We start from the raw sequence: 20,812 nt of genomic DNA on the forward strand, positions 1-20,812 counted from the left end.
CAACTAACTGCGATAAAATAGCACTTCCTGTTAAAAGCAAGTCTCCAACTTATGACGCATATTTAAATCGACAGTTGTAGTTTTGCTCGGACAGAACCTAGTGAGAGTTGAAGACGACTTCGAATGTCTGGTGTGCTCTGAAGTCTCGGTTTTCAATCTAACTTGTGTAGTAACATGGTGACACAATATAGCCCAACGAAAGCCTCATCAGTTATAATTAGCCCTGGTCATTGGTGCTGCCGTCACCTATGTAACAAAACAACAAAACTATCTTCCTACTGTTGAATGGGATGGAGAGGAGTGAAGTTTTGAACTTGGAAACTAAGCACAGAATTATAAGACCGTATAGTCTTAATGAATAAAATCACTGATCCAATGCCAATTTAAAACTGTGACCAATGTGGTAGTTAAGCCCAAAAAGCAGGTTTTTGCAACATCAAGGTGATTTTCACTTGCATTGTAAAGGTGGCTCATAAAACCATGCCCAGTGCATGATTGCATAATGCATAGCTTTGAATCAGTCGAGGCTAAGCAATAAGGTACAATCCAAATGAGTGTGTTTTGGATACATCTGTCCATACAGGCCATCTTGGAACCACTAACAGAACTGAACTGGACCAACTGGGTGGAGAAAAAGAAGAGGCCACAGTATCAAATTGCAAGGTTACTGAGGATATTTCCATGTCTGACTGGGCACATTACTGCCACTGGAAATCTTCCCAAGCATGGAAACATGCACATCTCTCATAAACTATGCAGAATGCAACGTAATAGGCTGTTCCGTAGGATAGAAGCTTATCTTTATTGTATACATTTACACACTGTTGGCAAGGACTTGACATTACAGAAACTTTAGTCCTGTTTCTCTGCCAAATTGGAAACTTTTAATGAGGCAAAGACAGGGCAAGTGAAGAGCAGAAAATGGAGTTATACCATACAATTAGTTGCAACTGCTTTTATGTCAACAGCAATGAGTAGTCATACTTACCCACTTTTGTCCTATTAATTATGTTTTAGGCCACAAGTAAACTGATTACAGTATTACAAAGAACAGCTATCACTTCTCATCTTCCAACTAATAGCAGGCCAGATCATCAAAGAGTGTAAACAAACAGATAAAAGTTCAATAAATATGGTCCAGTTCTCTCCTAATTGCACTTAATCAATGTCATGGTTAAGTCAAAATAACTAATTTAATTAAGGATCTTAAAGCATCCTTTCACCACTGTGTTTGTTATGCATGTGTCACTCAGTAGACTAATCAGGGAGGTGATCTTTTAATCATCTGCCATTTGCAGGTAGAATCCTATACTCTCAATACCCTGAATTCTCCTCTTCTTCTGGCAAAGAAAGCAGTGAAACTACAGGTCCAAATCAAGCTCTTAACTTACTGAACATAGGCAAGGCAAGGCAAGGCAGCTTTATTTGTATAGCACATTTCATACACTGGGGCAATTCAAAGTGCTTTACAGGGTGATAAAAATACAGTAAAGGTAAAAAGTGCAAAAATACAGACAAGAGATACAAAAGATAAAAGACTTAAAAGTAAACTAGCGCAGTTCAAATCAAATGAGATAGAAAGATGAAAGAACACAACAAATACAGCAAATACTTCCACTTTTAGATGCACATTGTGAGTGAACCCATATGTTTTTCTGTAATTTTCTTTTCCCCTGTCCTTCCTGATTCTACTCTTGATCTGATATTTACGTCAGATCTCACTGCCTAAGGCAGACGAGAATCATAGATTCTCCTCTTGGTCAAAAACCTCACCATCCAGAGATGGATGAGAATCATACAGGGTAAAGCTCTGTCCCCCCCACATATAGTGTTCACTCATGTGCAAGTAAGCATTACCTGGACAAGACGAATGAAAATTCGTACTTGCCCGTGTCAGCTCTGTTGGGATCCTGAACAGAAAGAGTTAAAATTAAGGTTATTTAAAAGCTGAGCTGAAAAGATACGTTTTTAGCCATTACAGGGTAGAGTAGGCAATGTAAAATAAGAAAGTATTTAGCTTTGACTTAAAAGCGGTCAGAGTCGGGGCCTGTCTAATATCATCTGGGAGGTTATTCCAGGTCTGTGTTGCATGATAACAAAACGCTGCTTCACCGTGTTTTGTTCTAACTCTTGGGACAGCCAGTAGGCCAGCCCCAGATGTCCTAAGGTTCCTAGAAGGTTCATATGGCACAAGCATGTCAGAGATGTATTTGGGCCCAGAGCCACAGAGTGATTTGTAGACAAGCAGCAAGATTTTGAAATCAATTCTCTGAGTGACTGGTAGCCAGTGTAAGGATTTTAGAACTGGTGTAATGTGGTCGTATTTCTTAGTTTTCGTCAGGACCCTGGCAGCGGCGTTCTGAATAAGTTGGAGTTGCCGAAGAGCTTTTTTTGAAAGCCCTGTGAACAGACCATTGCAGTAATCCAATCTACTGGAAATAAAGGCGTGGGTAAGCCTTTCTAGGTCTTGTTTGGACATTAGTCCTCTGACTCTTGCAATATTTTTTAGATGGTAGTAAGCTGACGAAGTTACCGATTTGATGTGGCTATTGAAATTTAAATCTGAGTCCAGGATAACGCCAAGATTTCTGGCTTGACTCTTAGTTATGAGGGACAGGGAGTCAAGGTGAGAGCAGACATTCTGTCTTTCTTTCTGTGCTCCAAAGACAATTATCTTGGTCTTATCTCCGTTTAGTTGGAGAAAATTTTGCCGCATCCAGTCATTGATTTGTTCGACGCAGTGACACAGAGTTTCAACAGGTCCATAGTCACCTGGTGAAAGTGATATGTAGATTTGTGTGTCATCTGCATAATTATGGTAGGCTACTTTATTATTTTGTAGGATTTGGCCTAACGGAAGCATATAGAGATTGAACAGGAGAGGTCCCAAAATGGACCCCTGTGGAACCCCGCAGGTCATGGCCATCTGCTCGGACACACAGTTTCCAATGGAGACAAAGTACTTTCTGTCATGAAGATATGACTTGAACCACTTAAGGACAGTTCCAGAGAGTCCCACCCAGTTTTCTAATCTTTGTAATAGAATTGTATGGTCCACAGTGTCAAAGGCAGCACTAAGATCCAACAGTACTAAAACAGAGACTTTACCTGAGTCATTGTTCAGGCGAATGTCATTTAGTACCTTTATGAGTGCAGTCTCAGTGCTGTGATGGGGCCGAAATCCTGATTGAAAGTTATCGAAGCAATTGTTCAGCATTAAAAAGTTACTAAGTTGTTGGTGAACAACTTTTTCAATAACTTTACCTAAAAACGGTAAGTTTGATATCGGTCGATAGTTATCCAGTACAGTTGCATCAAGACTGCTCTTCTTTAGGAGAGGCTTAATGACTGCAGTTTTCAAAGCCGTTGGAAAAATGCCAGATTGGAGAGAATTGTTAACTACAAGTATTAGTTCTTTTGCCAGGCTGCTCAAAACTGTTTTAAGGAAGCTAGTGGGTAAAACATCAAGGCAACAGGTGGATGATTTGAGATTTGACACAGTTTCTTCGAGTGTTTTATCGTCAATGGGATTAAATTGTGTCATACCTACCATGTTACATCTGGGAGACTGCAGTGATGATGCTTTTTTGTTTGGCATTGAGGAGTTAATCGCATGTCTGATGCCTTGAATCTTGTCATTAAAAAAGGATGCAAACTCGCTACATTTGCTGGTAGAAACTAGTTCTGGGGATATTGGAACTGGAGGGTTAGTTAACCTGTCAACGGTAGCAAATAAGATGCGTGAATTGTTACTGTTCTTGTTGATGATCTCAGCGAAAAATGATTGCCTAGCGCTTTTCAAGTTCAGACTGTAAATATGTAATTTGTCTTTATAGATTTCAAAGTGAATCTGGAGGCTTGATTTACGCCATTTTCGCTCTGCTTTCCGGCACTCCCTTTTCTGTGCCCTTACAGAATGAGTGTTTCTCCATGGTGCCTTTTGCTTATTAGCAATCATTTTAACCTTAGCAGGAGCAATGGCATCAATTACATTTGAAATTTTAGAATTGAAGGCATTCAGTAGATCATCAACATGATTTGAAGCTGGAGCAGTTTCAGATTTGAAGGCTTCCATAAAAAGTGTTGTGGTATTCTCATTAATGTACCTTTTTTTAACAGTTTCAGATCTAATGTTGATTTTTGGTGTAATAGACAGATCAAAGAATACACAGAAATGATCTGATAGAGCAACATCAAGCACAGTGACATTTGAAATGTTAACACCCTTAGTAATAACCAGATCTAGAGTGTGTCCTCTAGTATGGGTCGGCCCTTTCACATGTTGAGACAGATCGTGTCAAGTATGGCTGAAAGTTCTTTGGCATTTTTGTCACTGACATTATCTATGTGTACATTAAAATCACCCGTAATGACTACACAGTCAAATTCAGTGCAGATAATTGAAAGCATCTCAGTAAAATCATCAAGGAAATGTGGGGAGTATTTTGGTGGCCTGTATATAACTAAATATAGAATACATGGAGAGAATTTCATTTCCATTTTAAACGACACATATTCAAAGGATGAGAATTCTCCAAATGATAACTTCTTACAAAGGAACCTATCCCTAAAAAAGGCACAAACACCCCCTCCTTTTTTAAGGAGGATATAAGGATATAAGGATAGCATTCCCATTCTTGGTGTCCAGCCAGATCTCTGTTAAAAACATAAAATCAAGCTTGTAAGAGGTTATAAAATCATTGATTAAAAGTGACTTGTTACACAGGGACCTGATATTAAATAGGGCTAATTTTAGGTTTGTTGGAGCAGGGCCTGAGATACTTGGCTTACAGGGAATGTGAATCAAATTTGTAGGATTGGAAGATTTTACTGTGACCCGCTTATGTAATCTTTGTCTTGACACTGTGTCTTGACACTCGGCATAGCTCAGAGACACTAACGAACAGATGGCGAAAATCACCGTCTGTTGCCAGAGGGAAGTTCTCATCAGCTGTTACACATAGCTAAATGAAAATGTTTGCCGTTATCCAACTGATGTTGGACTTTAAATAAAAAACGCTTATCACCAGTCAATGTTGCCTACTGCTTATATGATGGAGGTGAGGATATGAATTAACTTTTTAGTGTCCCATGTTCTAGATGAGGCTTTTCCACCATGCAAATATTGAATCCCTTGTATTTCTTTCATTTTAGAATTTTTGAGCATGGAACTGCTAAAATTCGTTAAGACTCTCAGCACCAACTATCAGTTATCAAAAATCCATATTGGTCAAACCCCAATATGTATTTAGTTATCTATGAAACAGGTTTGTGTCCATCTGTCTTTCCATGTGTGTACCACTGTGGACCATCGGAGACGTGCCCATTGGTTGTGTTCCTCTTAATTAGAATCTCTTACACTTCTCCCCAGTGTGTTATTCTTATTTCCATGTGTTTTGTATATTTTCTCTGCTCCTTAGCACCCAGCCTGGATTTTAGTAAGCCTTGGGTAAAGAGTGTAAACTTACTGTCTACTTGTCACTTTTGTATTTTACACACAAAACATTTTTGCATCCATGTGCATTTCTTGTTTCTGCAGATGCAACAGATGAACGTTACTTCAGACTTGCGATGCTGCCATTCATTGCATATACTATTACAAGTCTGTTGGGGATTAGTCAGAAGAGTCAGACGAGAAATGCCTAGTCATGTTTACTGCTCCCCCCATGGTAGCACAATCAACAAAAGTGCACTCGACTGCACTTTTCTGTGTAGTGGCAACCACAATAATCAAGTCAGCTATTTACCTATAGTGCAGCTTGAAAAGGACAACATCCAGATAGCCATGTCTGCAGTGGGGGGGGGGGGATAAAGATGGAATTACTATACAGTGCAGACATAGTGGGCATACAGTTCCTCCTACTATATCTAATGCCAGAGATAAAATGTTGATCTGGCAATCCATATTTGTTTTGAAACGGTAAAAGACACAGGCTTTAGCTTCAGTTTCTGTGAGTACTCAGTGAGGTCTGGACTGAAACAAATAAAGTAATCTCGAGTCCCACTGTGGGCCAGAAAACACAATTTTAATACTAGCAAACTTGAGTAACAGCTTCACTAATACCCAAAGTATGCAATATACAATTACAGGTAAGCAGTGTGATGAATGAGTATCAGTGTTAAACCTGCTGGGATTAGCAGAGCTTCATAAAGCTGGGCAGATTTCCTCCTGTAGCTCCTTCTATGTGTGTGTGTGTGTGTGTGTGTGTGTACACAGGGTAAAGAGGCTGCTCATTCTGGCGGTGGAAAATCAGACAGCATTAAAACTTCACCTGAGGCTGACACCAAGCGTCCTGCTTCTATGGAGCTTCTGTGTCCCTGGCCAAGTGAACCCCGTTCGGGGTGCCGAGGAATGTGCATTAGCCCCGTCCCGTGTGAGAGTCAAATTCACCTCAGGTGCACCTCTCCCCCTTCCCTTCCCCCATTCCAACATCCAATCCCACAGATAAGGTGCCGTTTCCCAGCCTTACCATGGGCTTGGAATGTGAAACAGAGCTGCCGTCTACCACAATTGGCATATTATACATATAAAAGTAACACATTCTAGGGTAATTTGTGCAAACTCTTAGTCTTGCTGACTGGGCCCACTGCAACGAGGAAAACAACTGAAAATACTTTGAATGGGTCGCTCGCCACTTCAAGGGATTTTAAACTATGCAGCATTCTTCCCATAATAAAATCTCTGTTCACCCGATGGACACTTCTGCATCTAATGAACTCCCTGCACCTGTGAGTCTTATGTAATATCACAAATGATATCTGCCCAATACTGCCAAGATCCCAAACATTATTGAGAGAGATTGAATTCACATCACAGTGAATGCATAGTATTCAATATTTTCAGATGATCGTCAATACTTGACTCTTGGAAGCAACCAGCAAAGAGGCCTTCATGTACAAACAGACTTGTTTTCACAGCCATTTTTGTAGTATATGTAATGTTGTTTGGAGATCCCCTTCCTCTCTGCAACTGTCTTAAAATAACATACATGATACAGGTCAGAATTTGGTAATAAGATTATTTAATCTTTGAGATTATGTAATCTTTATAAAAACATCCAATATAGACGACAGACATTGGCTTTCGAAATTTAAAAGTCTACGTACAACATGAATTTCATGATAGCGGGATGAAAGAAACGTCTATTTTACAAGTCTAACTTTTTCTTTCAAAACCTTAAACTTGGGATTGCCATTGATCTTCTTGTTGAAAAGTGCTAGCAACTCCTCCTCCGATTTAAAATTGCCAGCACCACTGAATGAGTAGTAAGCGGCCACAACCTGTGAAAGAGAAAGATTCTCTTAACATGGTTTCACCAGAGACCAGTACAATATCTGAATATGTTTTAGCACACTCCATATTATTATCAGCACAGTAGGCTAAGTTTGGAGGTGAAATGGAGTGTTGTATAAAAAAATAAACTGAAGACTTGTGTATACACTGACTGAGCAAAATGTGACATCTAAGATGCACCAATTGTGCAAAGTGAGTAGTTGAACCAGAATGCCTCACCTTCTTCCTGAGTTTCTTCACTGAAAGTTCCTGCTCAGGTGATTGTCTCAGGACGGCCTTGATCGTTCCCTTCCAGTTGAATTTGCCTGCGAGTCAGACAAAATCATAAATTTAGCTGCAAGCATGGAATATATAAGCTGAGGGTCATTACTCATCGGCATCCCACTGTCAGCAAGGGAGACAACACTGACCCCTGGTGGCTTTACTTTCAAATGCCATTCTTTATTAACTAAAAGATGCCAATGACAGCCGTGTGTCCACTGAGAAAAGCATGCTACCTTTGGGGGCTGCTGGTTCCTCAGTCTCCTCTGTCATGTCTACCTCAGCGGCCTCTGTTTGGTCCTCTGGAAGAAAAAGAGGATAAAATGGGTATACAGTCATTTAAGTAATGTAATGTAAATATAACATAATTAACCAGTTATTAAACAAATATGAGCACAGTAGAGAAAAATGGATTATTAATATAATAACGTTTTTTTCCCCAGCTTGACACGTTATACACTATAAGCACGCTCTTTATTGATCTATTCTTGGTGGGCAAACCAAATGGATTCTCCATGGACTCATTCATTGAAATGAGGCAGGTGTTACAACTTTGCAACGCTATGAATATCAATATTGCAGAATCCTGAAAATTTGAAAAGGTTATAACAAAGTAAGGAATTTGTTCGACACGTGCAGTAGACAACAATGCACATGCTATTTTGGTGAAAATTAGAATGTGAACAGATCAAGTCATACCTCAAGAAATCTGCAGTATATTTCTAACTGCTCATGAATAATTTAACAATAAAAAACCCCCCAAAAAAAACTCAATTAGCTGATTATGACTACTGGAAATAGAACATCAAAGAAAAATAAAGCATGGGCAGACCTTCAGAACATTCCTTGCTTTTCTTCCTTTTCTTTGTGGAGGTCTGGTCTCCAGCGCTGTGCCCATTCTGCTCTCCATTTCCATCTTCATCACCGTGCCTCTTTCTCTTTTTGTCCTTTTTAGTCTTTGTGCAAGTCTGCTCGTCCTCCGGCTCTTCTCTGGCACTCTTTGCAGCGCCTTTTGTAATGTTCCGGCTCTTCTTCTGACGGGCCTCTTTACGCTCCTGCTTGTTCAGTTTCTTCTTCTTCTTAGCGTCTGGTTCCTCTGAGCCATTCTGCTCTTGACTTCCATTAGTCTCCACGGTAACTTCAGCTACCGTCTGTTTAGGTTCTTCAGTCGGCTTGGAGGCCTCTGCACCCTATCAGATTATAAGCAGATAATGAAAGTCACACGTGATATTCAGAACATGGGAAGATTAAATTTCCAGAACTTGTCACAGCAAGACAGATTAGAGGGAAAATGACTGCTGCAACCACTTAAAAGAGCATAATATTGTCATGTTTTTCCCATCATGTACACATTAACTTACAAAAATGCCTGCTATTCATCATTTCAGCTGGTTTACATATCAGTGTTTTAGTGGTAGGGATGTGCTCACTTTGTGGCTCTAACTGACTTCAATACATGTCAGAGGTAAACCTATTAATGTCCATTCATTCATCATCCAATGCTGTAAGGAGTCTTCAGCTTGTGTATGCATTACTATTCCACCATAACCAAACTTTAGAGCCACCAATATTGTGCAACATGGCAACTTACTTTTGTTAATAAAGATTGTGACTTTGGATTGGCTTCTGCTACATGCATTGCCTTGGTGGATAATACTAATCTGGCATTAGTGTTTCCATACAGGTGAAGGCACAATTGTTTCAATAATAGATAAGCTACAGAGATGAGAAAGTAAGTCTTCGCAGCATGTTTTGGATGAATTTTGCAGCCACTTTTGCAGCCGTTAAAGAAGTCAGTTTCATTTCAACGTTTCTGCTTCGGCCATTGATGGAGCTCCAGTTCTCAGGTAGAGAGACAAACAAACCGACACTTTAAACAGATGGACTAATTTACATTGTTGGTGGCTGCAGAGAAGATGTCCCACACTTGGTCATGTAGACTGGAGTTCGCAATTTTGAGACTGTTCCTCATCCAGTTCTGGAGGAGAGTCATGGGAGAAGTGAGAATGAAAATGTATTAGTTCATGTTTGCAAGCCTGTTACACCGCCCTTCAAAAAAGAAACACCCAGCAGACACAACCGTTCATCAGGTAGTCTGATCAATAACTCATCAAATTCATGGGACTGGTTTAAAGGGAATACCAACCTGAAACTTAGCCTTCTTTCTTGGGACATTATCATACGAACTGACTTGATTGAGCACATCCTTCAGCTTTGCACTAATACCTGGTTTGTTCATGGCTTCATGGATTCTCTTAAAGGAAAGGATACCAGATTAGTAAAATTCATTCCTGAGACATACAGAATGATACGCAATGAGAAAAACTGTGTGGTCATAATTTCTTGTCATTTAGGCTTGAACTTTGTATTGGGCCAAAAACCCTTTACAATAACAGTGAGTGTTGTATAACTCTTTTCACATCACCATGACATGTTGTACTTAAACTTAGAAAAATAAGTTGAGAGAGAATACACACAGCAAACTGCATTTACCTGGATCCATTGCTGTTGTTTCACATCCCCTTTGTTTGACTTGGCCTCATAGCCTTTGCCTCCATACTTCTGATCCTCACTGATGCATTTTATGTGATTCTTGTAGTCATTGCCCCTGTTTGTCACAAATAAATATATACAAAAACACATTTCACCCACAGTTTGGCGAATTTGAGGGCTAAGTCAGAGGTAAAGTTAGGTCAACAAAAGTGAGGAGAACACAGTCACACTCATTACCAGAAGTCTTTTCCGCAGTCTATGCAGGACAGTACCTGGCACCCCCGGCACATGTTCACGTGTTTATCGACTTGCGCTTTCTTCAGGGATTCGCCACATGCGTTGCAGGTAAAGAACACCATTCTGAACGATACCCCTGGCAAGACTATAATACTAACTTTAAAACAAATAGGGCTATATCACTAAATAGAGATATTCCGCATGCGACTGCGAGACCCAGCTGTCCGCAGCGTGGATAACTAAAGCTAGCTACTGGCAAACGGTGGCTGGAAGCTGCAGTGGATCGGTAACAGTAAATAAAGTGGTGGGTCGCGATGTTAAACTTGCTTTGCTCTGAAACTGCATGCGAGAGCAAGCCTGCTGTGCTCCATCCGTGTAAAACTTTTCAAAACACACGTGACCACGCTAGGACTTGGTAGCTGCATTATTTATCTTCCGTGTGCAAACGCAACTAAAGATGAGTTCCGACCACGGTGCATCCGACTTTTACACTCAGTGTTTTTTATATTAAGTACATTTATGGATATTTTCAGCACATACAGTTCGGTGTGTTACCAATTTATGTTTTATTATATCACCATGCTATTGTGTTTCAAAATCTTTCCTTCATATTTTGCTCCATGTTTAGGCTGCGTGAAATACAAGCTGTACCAGGAAGTGAGGTAACGTTATTACACTCGAAAAGTGACCAGTCATCCAAATAAAAGGTAAATTGCTGGGATATAGTGCGGGTTTAACTGATCACGCAGCTTTACTGCATTGCTTTTACTGCATGTCTGTATCAGTTGAAAGTGTCACTCTGTTTGTATTTGGTGTCGCACCAATATACTGACTGCATCCCAAACCAGGTTAGCCTTGTAGCAATATTCGTCCAATTTTTACATGGTTGGTCTCGTGGCAGCGAAACGGGAGTTTGCGTGGTTGTTGAAATGTGTATGCATAACATTTGATGAGATAATTGCTCGAACTTGCTTTTTAAAACACTTTTCAAAAACCGTCTGCCTGTGTTTAGTCAAGTTACTAGAGAAATAAAAAACGATTCCTGTGTAACATTTGCTGTTTTTTTTTTTTGTTTGTTTTTTTACATATATCCTGTAGTTGTTTTGATGGCTGGAGCTCCGTGGTTCAGCAGCTGAGCGACCATGGACACACTGTCCAGTCACAGCTCATACCTGCTGCAGCAGCTGCAGGAGCAGAGGATCCAGGGGCTGCTCTGTGACTGCATGCTGGTGGTCAAAGGTGTCTGCTTCAAAGCCCACAAAAATGTCTTGGCTGCATTCAGCTCTTATTTCAGGTGCCTTTAAAGTTTTATAACACACATCACAGAATATGTGTTTTTTTTTCAAGAAAAAAATGTAACAGGATTGGCTTTGATCTTTTCAGGTCTTTGTTCCAAAATTCCCCCAGTCAGAAGAATGATGTTTTCAACTTGGTTATCCAGGATGTCAGTGGCATTGGCCAAATATTGGACTATATGTACACCTCCCATCTGGACGTCAACCAAGATAACGTACAAGCGCTCCTGGACATTGCCCAGTGTTTGCAGGTTCCCAACGTCCAGAGCATGTGTAATGCTTTTCTCAAGCCCTGTCCTCCAGTGGAAACGCCATCTTTCTCTCTGCCAGGTGTCCTGACCTCAGAACACGACTGCCTCCTGGGAAGCAGCCTTCCTCATGACGTGGACCTCCACTGTCCATCTGAAGCCCAGAGGCCTGGCTTCAGCAGTGACCTGGACCACTCCAAAAGGCTCCCTGTTTCTCATAGTGGCTCAAACTCAGAGACAGCCAGTGGCACCCAGGCACCTGTAGAGAAACAGCTAGTCCATGGCTACAAGCTCCGTAACTTCTACAGCAAGCAGTACTTCAAACAAAGCGCAGCGCAGACTAACAATGCAGCCTCAAATCAGGGCCCAAGCCCTTTGGTGGTGGCGGAAGAGCAGCAGTGTCACCTCGGGGTCAGCCAGGGAGGCAGCCACACCCCAGTGTGCTCAGGAAACCCAGCTCAGCCTAACCCTCCCTGCTCCTCTACACCGGCTGAAAAGAACCCTGGCTCTTCGTTATCACCCTCAGAAACTTTAACCACTCCCAACGCTGACTCGGCAGACTCCATGCTCAACAAGCCGATGAGGCCAAAGAAGACGGTCTACCTGAAGAAGTACAACTACCTACGGTCTCAGAAGGCTTTGGAGGAGATGTGTGCCGAACAGGTCAGCGAACCAGTCCTCTGTTGTCCCAAAGAGCGCCACCAGGAAGAGTCGTTGGTCCAGGCTGAGGCACCAGAAGCTCCCGTTGACGGCCTCACAGAAGGTAGAGAGGCGGCTCCTGAGACGGCAGCAGATACCCAGCTTCCCAGTCCCGCACCTGCAGACCAAGAGGAACAAGACCCGAAGACTGTGTCGGAGCCACCGCAGCTGACAGGACACAAGCAATACTGCTGCGAGGTGTGTGGAAAGATCTTCAAGCACCCGAGCAACCTGGAGCTTCACAAGCGCTCGCATACTGGTATTTCCTCCTCATAACTGCATTATAAGCACCCATGATATACAATTTCAATCAAAGCAATGGTTTTGTTGTTTTCAGCGTAATAATTTTCCTGGAGACAAATCATTGTATACATTGTGTTTTGTTTTGCAGGAGAGAAGCCCTTTCAGTGTAATGTTTGTGGGAAAAACTTTTCACAGGTAAGGCCTGGTGTGCAATTCTGATTTGTCACCGTTATTCTCATAGGTTCAGATTCTATTAGGCTGTGTTACTGATTTGTTTTTACAGGCTGGGAATTTACAGACACATCTGCGGCGACATTCTGGAGAGAAACCATACATCTGTGAGTTATGTGGAAAAAGGTAAAGTACCCCCCCTTTTTCATTGTTTATTTACATTCCCATACTATCTCTTTCCTCCCTTCCTTTGTTTATGTTTTTTAGGATGTTTGTCAGTTTGTTGTATGTTTTTGTGTCTGCCTATACTACACATTGAAAATTTGCAGATATATTAAAAAGGCAAAAGATGTTTGATTGTTTCTATAGTCAGTTATTGTTTTATGTTACTTGAATATTCATCTGTGATCTCCAGCTTTGCTGCAGCAGGGGATGTTCAGCGGCACATTGTGGTCCACACAGGAGAGAGGCCACACTTGTGTGATATATGTGGTCGAGGTATGTGACGGCTCTAAACAGAAACAATAGTGTTCATCATACTCATCTTAATCTATTAATCTCTTCATCAATGTTAACCATTAATCTATTATTATATGAATCTGTTAATCTAGGGTTAACATCTACAAATGATTGATCCCTGCTTGAGTGTCGTACTTCATGGCACTGCTGTGTTACTCACCATGCTTGTCATTTTGATTGCCCAGGGTTTAGCAACTTCAGCAATCTCAAGGAGCACAAGAAGACTCACACCACAGACAAGATGTTCACCTGTGACCAGTGTGGAAAATCCTTCAACATGCACAGGAAGCTACTGAAGCACAAGGTCCGCCATGCTGGGGAAAAACCACACCGCTGTGACACTTGTGGTAAGAAGCCTCTATTCTTGTGTGGATAGGTTATCCACCTTCTGTTTTAGTATTAACTGAATCCACCACAGGCATAGACACACGCAGGACTTGTCTTGCACTTGACTCTTTGTCAGAATTTAACTTCACACCATGAAGAAATAGCTGAATCAGTCCAGACTGCAGTTTGCCATTGGTTTATTTCATTAACCTTGGCTTTCCAAGCGTGAGGAACTGCTGGCTATCAGATGTCAACATCCGTCTCCTTATGCCTATAAAGCCTTGTGTTTTGGGGTCGTTTCATGTAGTTGATTCAGATTATGCTGTCATTCATAATGAACCACACCGCAGTTTGCTTGCAAGAGCACCGAAACCCACATTTTCAGTGTCTTGGTGCAGTTATTTGGTTTGAATGGCATTGGTCTCACCTGCCCAAACAAACCATACTGAAGGAGTAAAGGAATACCCCCCAAAACACTACACCACCTAGGTTTTTCCAAAATGTTTTCTTTTGATTCATTATGTACTTTATCTAATGCCTGCACAGTATTTTACTCTCAATATGTGATTTAAATCAATGTAGGGAAGTGCTTCATCGGCTCAGGAGACCTGCGGCGTCACGTGCGTTCACACACTGGTGAGAGACCCTACCTCTGTAACGCCTGTGGCAAGAGTTTCACCCGCTCTGCCCTGCTGAGGAGACACAGCAACATGCACTGCAAGGGGGCTCCGGAGGACAGCCCCCTCACGGACAGCTCTGACCAGCCCAGCGGCTCGGACGGAACAGCCCCATTCCCCAAATCTGTCAGCCACGGCAAACCTCCGGCAGCCTCCGGTGAGCAGCCTTTCCCCGGTATGATGCCCCATGCCGGGCTGGAGAAGGCCTCACCTCCTCCTCCTCAACCGCCACCACATGTAGAGACTCCACCTCCCAGCATGCACCTCAGCCCAGCATCCACCCCCACCTCCCTCCCAGAGCTGCGCTCGCTGGTGCCCCATCACCTCCTGTCCTCCGGCCACCAGGAGAGGAGTCCAGCCCTAAACGCTCCAGACCACATGAAGCTGGCCAAACCGCACCTGCCTCAGGAGGTGGTGTACGGTCCCTATGTGGAGAACGGGGCGGTGGAGATGGGGGGAGGTCTGGTGGGGAGGCCCTACTTGCCTCCAACGGACAATCACTGTGGTTCCCTTACAGCATCTAATAGGCCCAATAGCGGCTCTTACAGGTCCAGTGAGGGCCAGTTTATCTCCAGCGTAACTCTGTGGGGCCTGGCAATGAAAACTCTGCAAAATGACAATGACATGGAGCAGTGAACGGCTGGATCATGTTCAGATGAGCACAGTATAGCCTGTTCAGGGGACTTGCACTTTTTCCACTGATATTCAGTATGTATGTTGAAATGATAAGATGGTGAGGGTTGCTGCCTGGTACCTTATTGGCTGAAATCCACTGGTACCTAACATATATGGCTATATATGGTAGTTCATATGATAAACACAAAAACAACAGTATGAATCATGCATTACTGAGGGCCTCATTTAATGTGTCCAAACGTGACACTAGTCAATATCAAAGTGCTTCCCACTAAATAAAATGAAGGATTCAGCTGTATTTGCTCTTCTTAAACATGGGCCAGGAAGGAAGTCAGTTACGGATTATCCAGCAAAATGTTATCTAGTTACAGCAAATTTAAGTGTAAATTGCACTCAGGTATTTTCAGTTTGTATTGCACTGCGCTTTATAACATAAAAAATGCAGACCTATTTTGAACTAGGATTTTCAAATATTTATGTACTATATTCATATAAGACAATAAAAGATGCACATTCTGTTTCATTTGTATGACATATATTGGTATTTCTTGGGAATTATATTGCTTTTTGCATCATTTTTAATTTTGCACATGAGCACACAAGTGGGCATAGCTTTCGCAAGATGTTTAAAACTTGTGATTTGGAGTTCATTTCCCTTAACTCATCTTTTGGCTTCTCAATGAACAGCCTTTAATTAAGCAGCATGGCAAGACTACACTTGGTGTATCTAAAGGACACGAGGTAAAGGATCTACACATGTTTTAAAGATTAATGATTACAATTGAAATTAACATATATCAATTAATTTCTTAACGGTCTTATGTAATGTCTCATGTATTAGGAAATTGTATATCAACATAATTTCAGATTTATATTAACCAGGTTGGCAGTTATAGTCACAATCAGTTAACCAACCAGATTAACCATGCATTAAATAATTTGAGATTCAGTGGCCATAATATTCAGGTTGCCTCAGGTGGGCTCATCCAGGTGCTGTACAACATGGCTCTGTACTTTTTGCAAATCAATTTCCAGATCATGGCTCATTGTGAGTGCAACCCACTAATTGGATGATGAATCTACAGCCTCCACTGTGACCTCAGTGGCGCCTTGCTGAGGGAAAACAAATCCATGCAAGTATTATTATATCATCAAATAGACTACAGGGGGAGCCAGAAACCAGATGCTACAGTGTATGATGTAATGTATAGGAAATATTTGGCAGTTTGTCTCAGAAACTGCATAGTATAAAATCGGTCTTAATCAGCTTGGATCTGTTAAAAGTGTAGATCAAAACAGTTGATCTTCAAATTCAGCCCTTACTCCATACATTCACACTTTTCATGTGAAACAAAAACTCCCATGTGCCTAGTGTAATGCAACTTAAGTATAGACATAATAACATTGTGTAATGCCTATCCGCTCTGGTCAAGTGCCTCAAGGTATGAACATTGCTCATGGGCTTGATTTGTTTTTTTTATGGAGATTTAGTATGCTGATGATATAGTCATCACCATGAATATGATCTGCAATCCAAACACATCCAGTGAACATTGTGCACCGCTGCTGCAGAATGGGAGAGTTGCAAACAGTGCAACTCTCTGCAACTGAGGAGAAAAGCGTTCACAGCAAGATAAGCAGCTGATAATTGGCCATCATTGTCACAACATACAGGACTGTTACTCCATGCCCGCCAGATTAGTTGCCTAGCAACACATAGGATAAGTCTGTTGTCATGGCGTTCATTCTCCTTCGGTGCCCTTTAGATCAGTCCTCTCACCATGATGGACAAGAGTCAGGAATTCTGGGTAGGAGAGGATACCTGACCCTGGTGCTTTACCCTGAAGGGACCTCAGGAGGAATGTGTGGCTGCACCCTCATCTGCTCCTTTTGCATGATATAGAGCTGTTTGCACACAATAGGAGTTTCAAACCAATTTGACATTAACGTGATATGGTTATGATTTATTGACATGCTCAGTGTGTGTGTGTGCAGAGATCTGCAAGACAGGGAGAAACAAAGGAACTTTTGCCTTTCTGATGCAGAGAAGAGTGCACTAATAGCAAAGCACTAATAGCAACCCTGGTTCCCAAGATTCCCCAATCTTTATCATGGCAACCTAACAATCCCTTGATTCTTACTTGGCTCTAACCACTCCACACCTCTCCAGTGTGACCGTGTGATAGCTGATGTGTGAGTAAATGCTGTTGGACAAACTCCAAAGGTTAGAGAAGTGGGCTTTTGACCAGAAGCCTCAGACTAGATGAGAATATCTAGGTGAGGAAAATGCTCCAAGACTGAGGCTTTTCTGAGGCTTGATGTCCTAACTGGCTCCTTTTCCCTTTTGATGGTGTTTTTTTTTTTGTTTTTTTTTGTAACTCTTTTTTTTTAATTTTCATATTCAAGTTCACACAATCGAGTATACATTGTCATGTCATGGAACATCAGTTTAACAGAAGCGGGAGTGAAACCATACAGAATATTACTGTTTGGGGGATAGTCCCCCCCCTCCCTCCAACTCCATCCCACCCCTCCTTGCCCCCCTAACCCCTCCCACCCCCCACCCCCACCATCCCACTCACCCAAATACACACCCCCCCCTCACGCTCCCTCCCTCCCACGCACCTGCACACTCAAGCCCACACATCTCCACTCCCACAGCCTTGTGGCAATCAATTAAAGTAACCTACTTAATGAATCACCAAAATACAACCAAAACAAAACGAAATAAATAAATAAATAAAATAAGATATACATGTTGTGGAGAGAAAGAAAAAAAAAGGTATGGCATAGATAAACAATAATTACCTGATTTCAGACATTAATATTCTCATTACAGGACTCAATTTTTTAACAAAATTGTGTTTTTGTAGATGTAGAGAGTGAGTAATCTCTTCCATTTCATACAATTCCCAGATTTTTTGTAGCCATATCCCACGTGTAGGGGGTTCTGGTTTTAACCACCGAATGGTGATACATTTGATGGCTGCAGCCAACAATATCTGAAGAAGGTAAGTATGTGATCGCCCTAAAACACCTCTAGGTGTCACTCCTAGTACCATGGGGTCCCTGGGTATTTTAATTCTAAAAAACATCCTTCAGCGTTACATACACGTCATCCCAATAGGGCTTAAGCTTTGGACATGCCCAGAAGGTATGGACATAATTGGCTGATGTCTCCCCACAGATCCTCCAGCATGCACCTGAAGTAGATGCATCCATTTTTTGTGTTATATGTGGTGTTCTGAAAAAGCATACAACAAGTTTCCACCTAAACTCGCTCCATGTATTTGAACTAGTGACCATGTGGGCCTCTGAACAGATTTAATTCCAGGTCTCTGTGGAAATTGGTTCCTGTAATTGTAGTTCATTTTCCCATTATGTTTTAATATAACGGGAATGGGTCTGTTCCATTAATAAAAACATTCTGTACATACTGGATATGGGTTTGTCCACTGAGTTATTAATTTGGAGATTAATCAAAAACCTTTCAATTGCCCTAGGGGTTTTGATCTTATCAAAAGCTTTGTGTCTGTGTAAGAAGTGTCTTAGTTGTAAAAATCTATAGAAATCTGTCTGATTGAATTCCTCTTTTAATTGCTCAAAAGACTTAAAAGTTGGCCTCAATTGATCAAAGAGATGGTGTAGGTAAATTAGCCCATGTCCTAGGAGTCCATAGGAGTGAGGGCCGATATAGAGTGGGGTAAACCATATGTTTTCTGTACGACTTTCCATGATTGGAGTGTGAATTTAGTCCACCTATTCATGTTGCAATCTCTAACCCATCTCCCAGAGGGAGTCCCAGGAAGGGTAGATCTGCTAACCCATGCTGACATGTTGATTTCTCAATGTTTAACCACCGAGTATCTACATTGTTGTTGATCCATACAGTCATTGGCTTCAGCTGGGCTGCCCAAAAATAGAATTGCAAGTTCGGGAGTGCTAAACCTCCATCTACCTTTGGGAGTTGCAGTGTTTTAAATCTTACTCTTGGCCGCTTCCCCTGCCATATGAAACGAGACATGAGACGGTCTAACATGCGGAATGTACTTTTAGGTATTTGGACAGGGAGCATTTGGAAGGGGTATAGCGGTCTTCAGACCACTTAAGTCCATAGCCTCCGTTTTGTCTATATTTACCTTATAGCCAGAGTAAAAACCAAACTGTTTGATACAATCTTTTAAAGCAGGTATGGTACTGGAGAGATTTTTGAGGTATAGCAACATCATCAGCATATAAAGACCCCTTGTGTTCTTCTCCATCAACTACAATCCCCTGTATTCTATTGTCAGCCCTTATCATCTGTGCAAATGGCTCAGTGCATAGAGCAAATAATAGTGGAGACAGACTACAGCCCTGCCGAGTTCCTTGTTCTAGATTAAAGGCGTCCGAGGTGTGTCCATTTACTCTCACTGATGCTTATGGGTTAGAATTGATGGTGTTTTTGAGCTATGCTTTTGAGCCAAAGTCATCTGTAGTGCCTTAGTCAACACAGGCGCAGTATCAAGCATCTTTATTCACAATGTCATGATGCTTAAAAAGAGCGCTGAGCAAAACTCTTCCTTAGATAAATACAATTAAAAGTGAAAATATCTAGCAGCCGTGCTTCACACTGAAGTGTGCTCCTCACACTGGTGAAAGATGAGATGAGATAGTCCATGTGTTTCACTTTGACACATGCAATACAAGGCAGGATATATATTATAATATATTAAAGATGCATTAAGTATTTATTCAGTATTTATTACATATTCACAGCTGCACAAGTGCTATCTATGTCACCAGGCTGAGTGACTTTGAGGTTGTATTCTCTCTTCCCATGACCCTCCCGCCTCTCTCTCTCTCTCTCTCTCTCTCTCTCTCTCTCACTCTCTCTCTCACTCTCACTTCCTCCCCATCATGCTAAAGTTAATCCTGATTATGTACGCTGTCTAACTGCTGCAGAATGAGACCAGGGCTAATGCCATTTTACCCAGAAACATTTCCAAAGCTTGTCTTTTGTTTCAGTATCTAATCATGTTTCATTGCTTTGTGTTTTCACAGGCATATGAGGATAGGTTTAATTAACAACTGAGTGTGAAAAATATGATTCCATCCAAAATCGGCCGACTGTGACATTTCGCTGCAGAGGATGAGCAGAACAGGTTTGCCTGAGAATGGGTCCAGTGTTTCATATTTGCGTTGCTTTATTTGGGGAAATGTAACGCGATAAGTCCCACAAACCCAACCAAGGCTGACAGCTAATTGCAATGGTGCATCTTTGACACAAGCAGTTCTTGATTACATCAAGACTTTAAGACTCTGTTATTGGTGTTATAACATATAGGATCCCTCAACGATCCCTTTGCCTCTTCATGCTCCCATGACTGATGACACAAAAACTGTCCATTACAGTTTGACTGTCACAGGTGTGGTTTTTTTTTATTATTATTTTCCAATATATCTCTTCCACAACACAGTACTCATTACAGCACTTCAAACTGCATCAGCACCAGAAAATGTGGACGTGCTCTGGCACCGGCTCCAGCTGAGCAGTAATTGCTGTGAGAGTTGCGGCGTGTTGCATTGTTGGATGAGATGGATAAGTGGCTGACCTAGTCTCTATGCTATAATTCCTCAGTGTGTCGCAATATGAAAGAGGCTTAAGCGGAGGAGAAGAATGGTGATTGTTCCTACTGTCGCTCTGCTGTCTGCCTACTCTCTCCCTCTCTC

The 20,812-nt window shown here is 41.7% G+C and overlaps 2 protein-coding genes across 2 annotated transcripts; one reads left to right on the forward strand and one right to left on the reverse strand.

Moving 5' to 3' along the window:
* Nucleotides 1-7,013: 7,013 nt before the first annotated feature.
* On the reverse strand, nucleotides 7,014-10,690 carry lyar (Ly1 antibody reactive homolog (mouse)). The gene is made up of 8 exons (XM_071532429.1): nucleotides 10,286-10,690; nucleotides 10,049-10,163; nucleotides 9,702-9,809; nucleotides 9,450-9,533; nucleotides 8,388-8,745; nucleotides 7,792-7,857; nucleotides 7,514-7,599; nucleotides 7,014-7,281 (listed from the first exon to the last, which is right to left on the reverse strand). Exons 1-8 carry the CDS (start codon nucleotides 10,405-10,407, stop codon nucleotides 7,144-7,146), a joined length of 1,077 nt encoding a protein of 358 aa, XP_071388530.1. The 5' UTR covers nucleotides 10,408-10,690; the 3' UTR covers nucleotides 7,014-7,143.
* A 278-nt stretch (nucleotides 10,691-10,968) lies between these two features.
* zbtb49 (zinc finger and BTB domain containing 49) lies at nucleotides 10,969-15,556 on the forward strand. Its single transcript, XM_071532428.1, has 8 exons — nucleotides 10,969-10,992; nucleotides 11,384-11,579; nucleotides 11,669-12,786; nucleotides 12,919-12,965; nucleotides 13,054-13,127; nucleotides 13,357-13,439; nucleotides 13,646-13,807; nucleotides 14,370-15,556. The coding sequence occupies exons 2-8, from the start codon at nucleotides 11,428-11,430 to the stop codon at nucleotides 15,098-15,100; spliced, it is 2,367 nt and encodes a 788-aa protein (XP_071388529.1). The 5' UTR covers nucleotides 10,969-10,992; nucleotides 11,384-11,427; the 3' UTR covers nucleotides 15,101-15,556.
* Nucleotides 15,557-20,812: the final 5,256 nt, after the last annotated feature.

This window comes from Centroberyx affinis, unplaced genomic scaffold, assembly GCF_046629955.1.
Source record: "Centroberyx affinis isolate AG114_WGS23_722 - 3 ecotype Tasmania unplaced genomic scaffold, CSIRO-AGI_Caff_v1 ptg002189l_1, whole genome shotgun sequence".
Lineage (NCBI taxonomy): Eukaryota > Metazoa > Chordata > Actinopteri > Beryciformes > Berycidae > Centroberyx > Centroberyx affinis.

What these genes read in the sequence shown, in the direction of transcription:
- lyar (XM_071532429.1), bottom strand. Translation starts at nt 10,407, where the DNA reads ATGGTGTTCTTTACCTGCAACGCATGTGGCGAATCCCTGAAGAAAGCG. An exon ending in GAAAGAAGGCTAAGTTTCAG is followed by an intron (nt 9,534 to 9,701) that starts GTTGGTATTCCC and finishes ACTCTCCTCCAG; the next exon opens with AACTGGATGAGGAACAGTCT. An exon ending in AAGCAAGGAATGTTCTGAAG is followed by an intron (nt 7,858 to 8,387) that starts GTCTGCCCATGC and finishes TTTTTCTTCCAG; the next exon opens with AGGACCAAACAGAGGCCGCT.
- zbtb49 (XM_071532428.1), top strand. Translation starts at nt 11,428, where the DNA reads ATGGACACACTGTCCAGTCACAGCTCATACCTGCTGCAGCAGCTGCAG. An exon ending in GTGGGAAAAACTTTTCACAG is followed by an intron (nt 12,966 to 13,053) that starts GTAAGGCCTGGT and finishes TTGTTTTTACAG; the next exon opens with GCTGGGAATTTACAGACACA. An exon ending in GTGTGATATATGTGGTCGAG is followed by an intron (nt 13,440 to 13,645) that starts GTATGTGACGGC and finishes TTGATTGCCCAG; the next exon opens with GGTTTAGCAACTTCAGCAAT.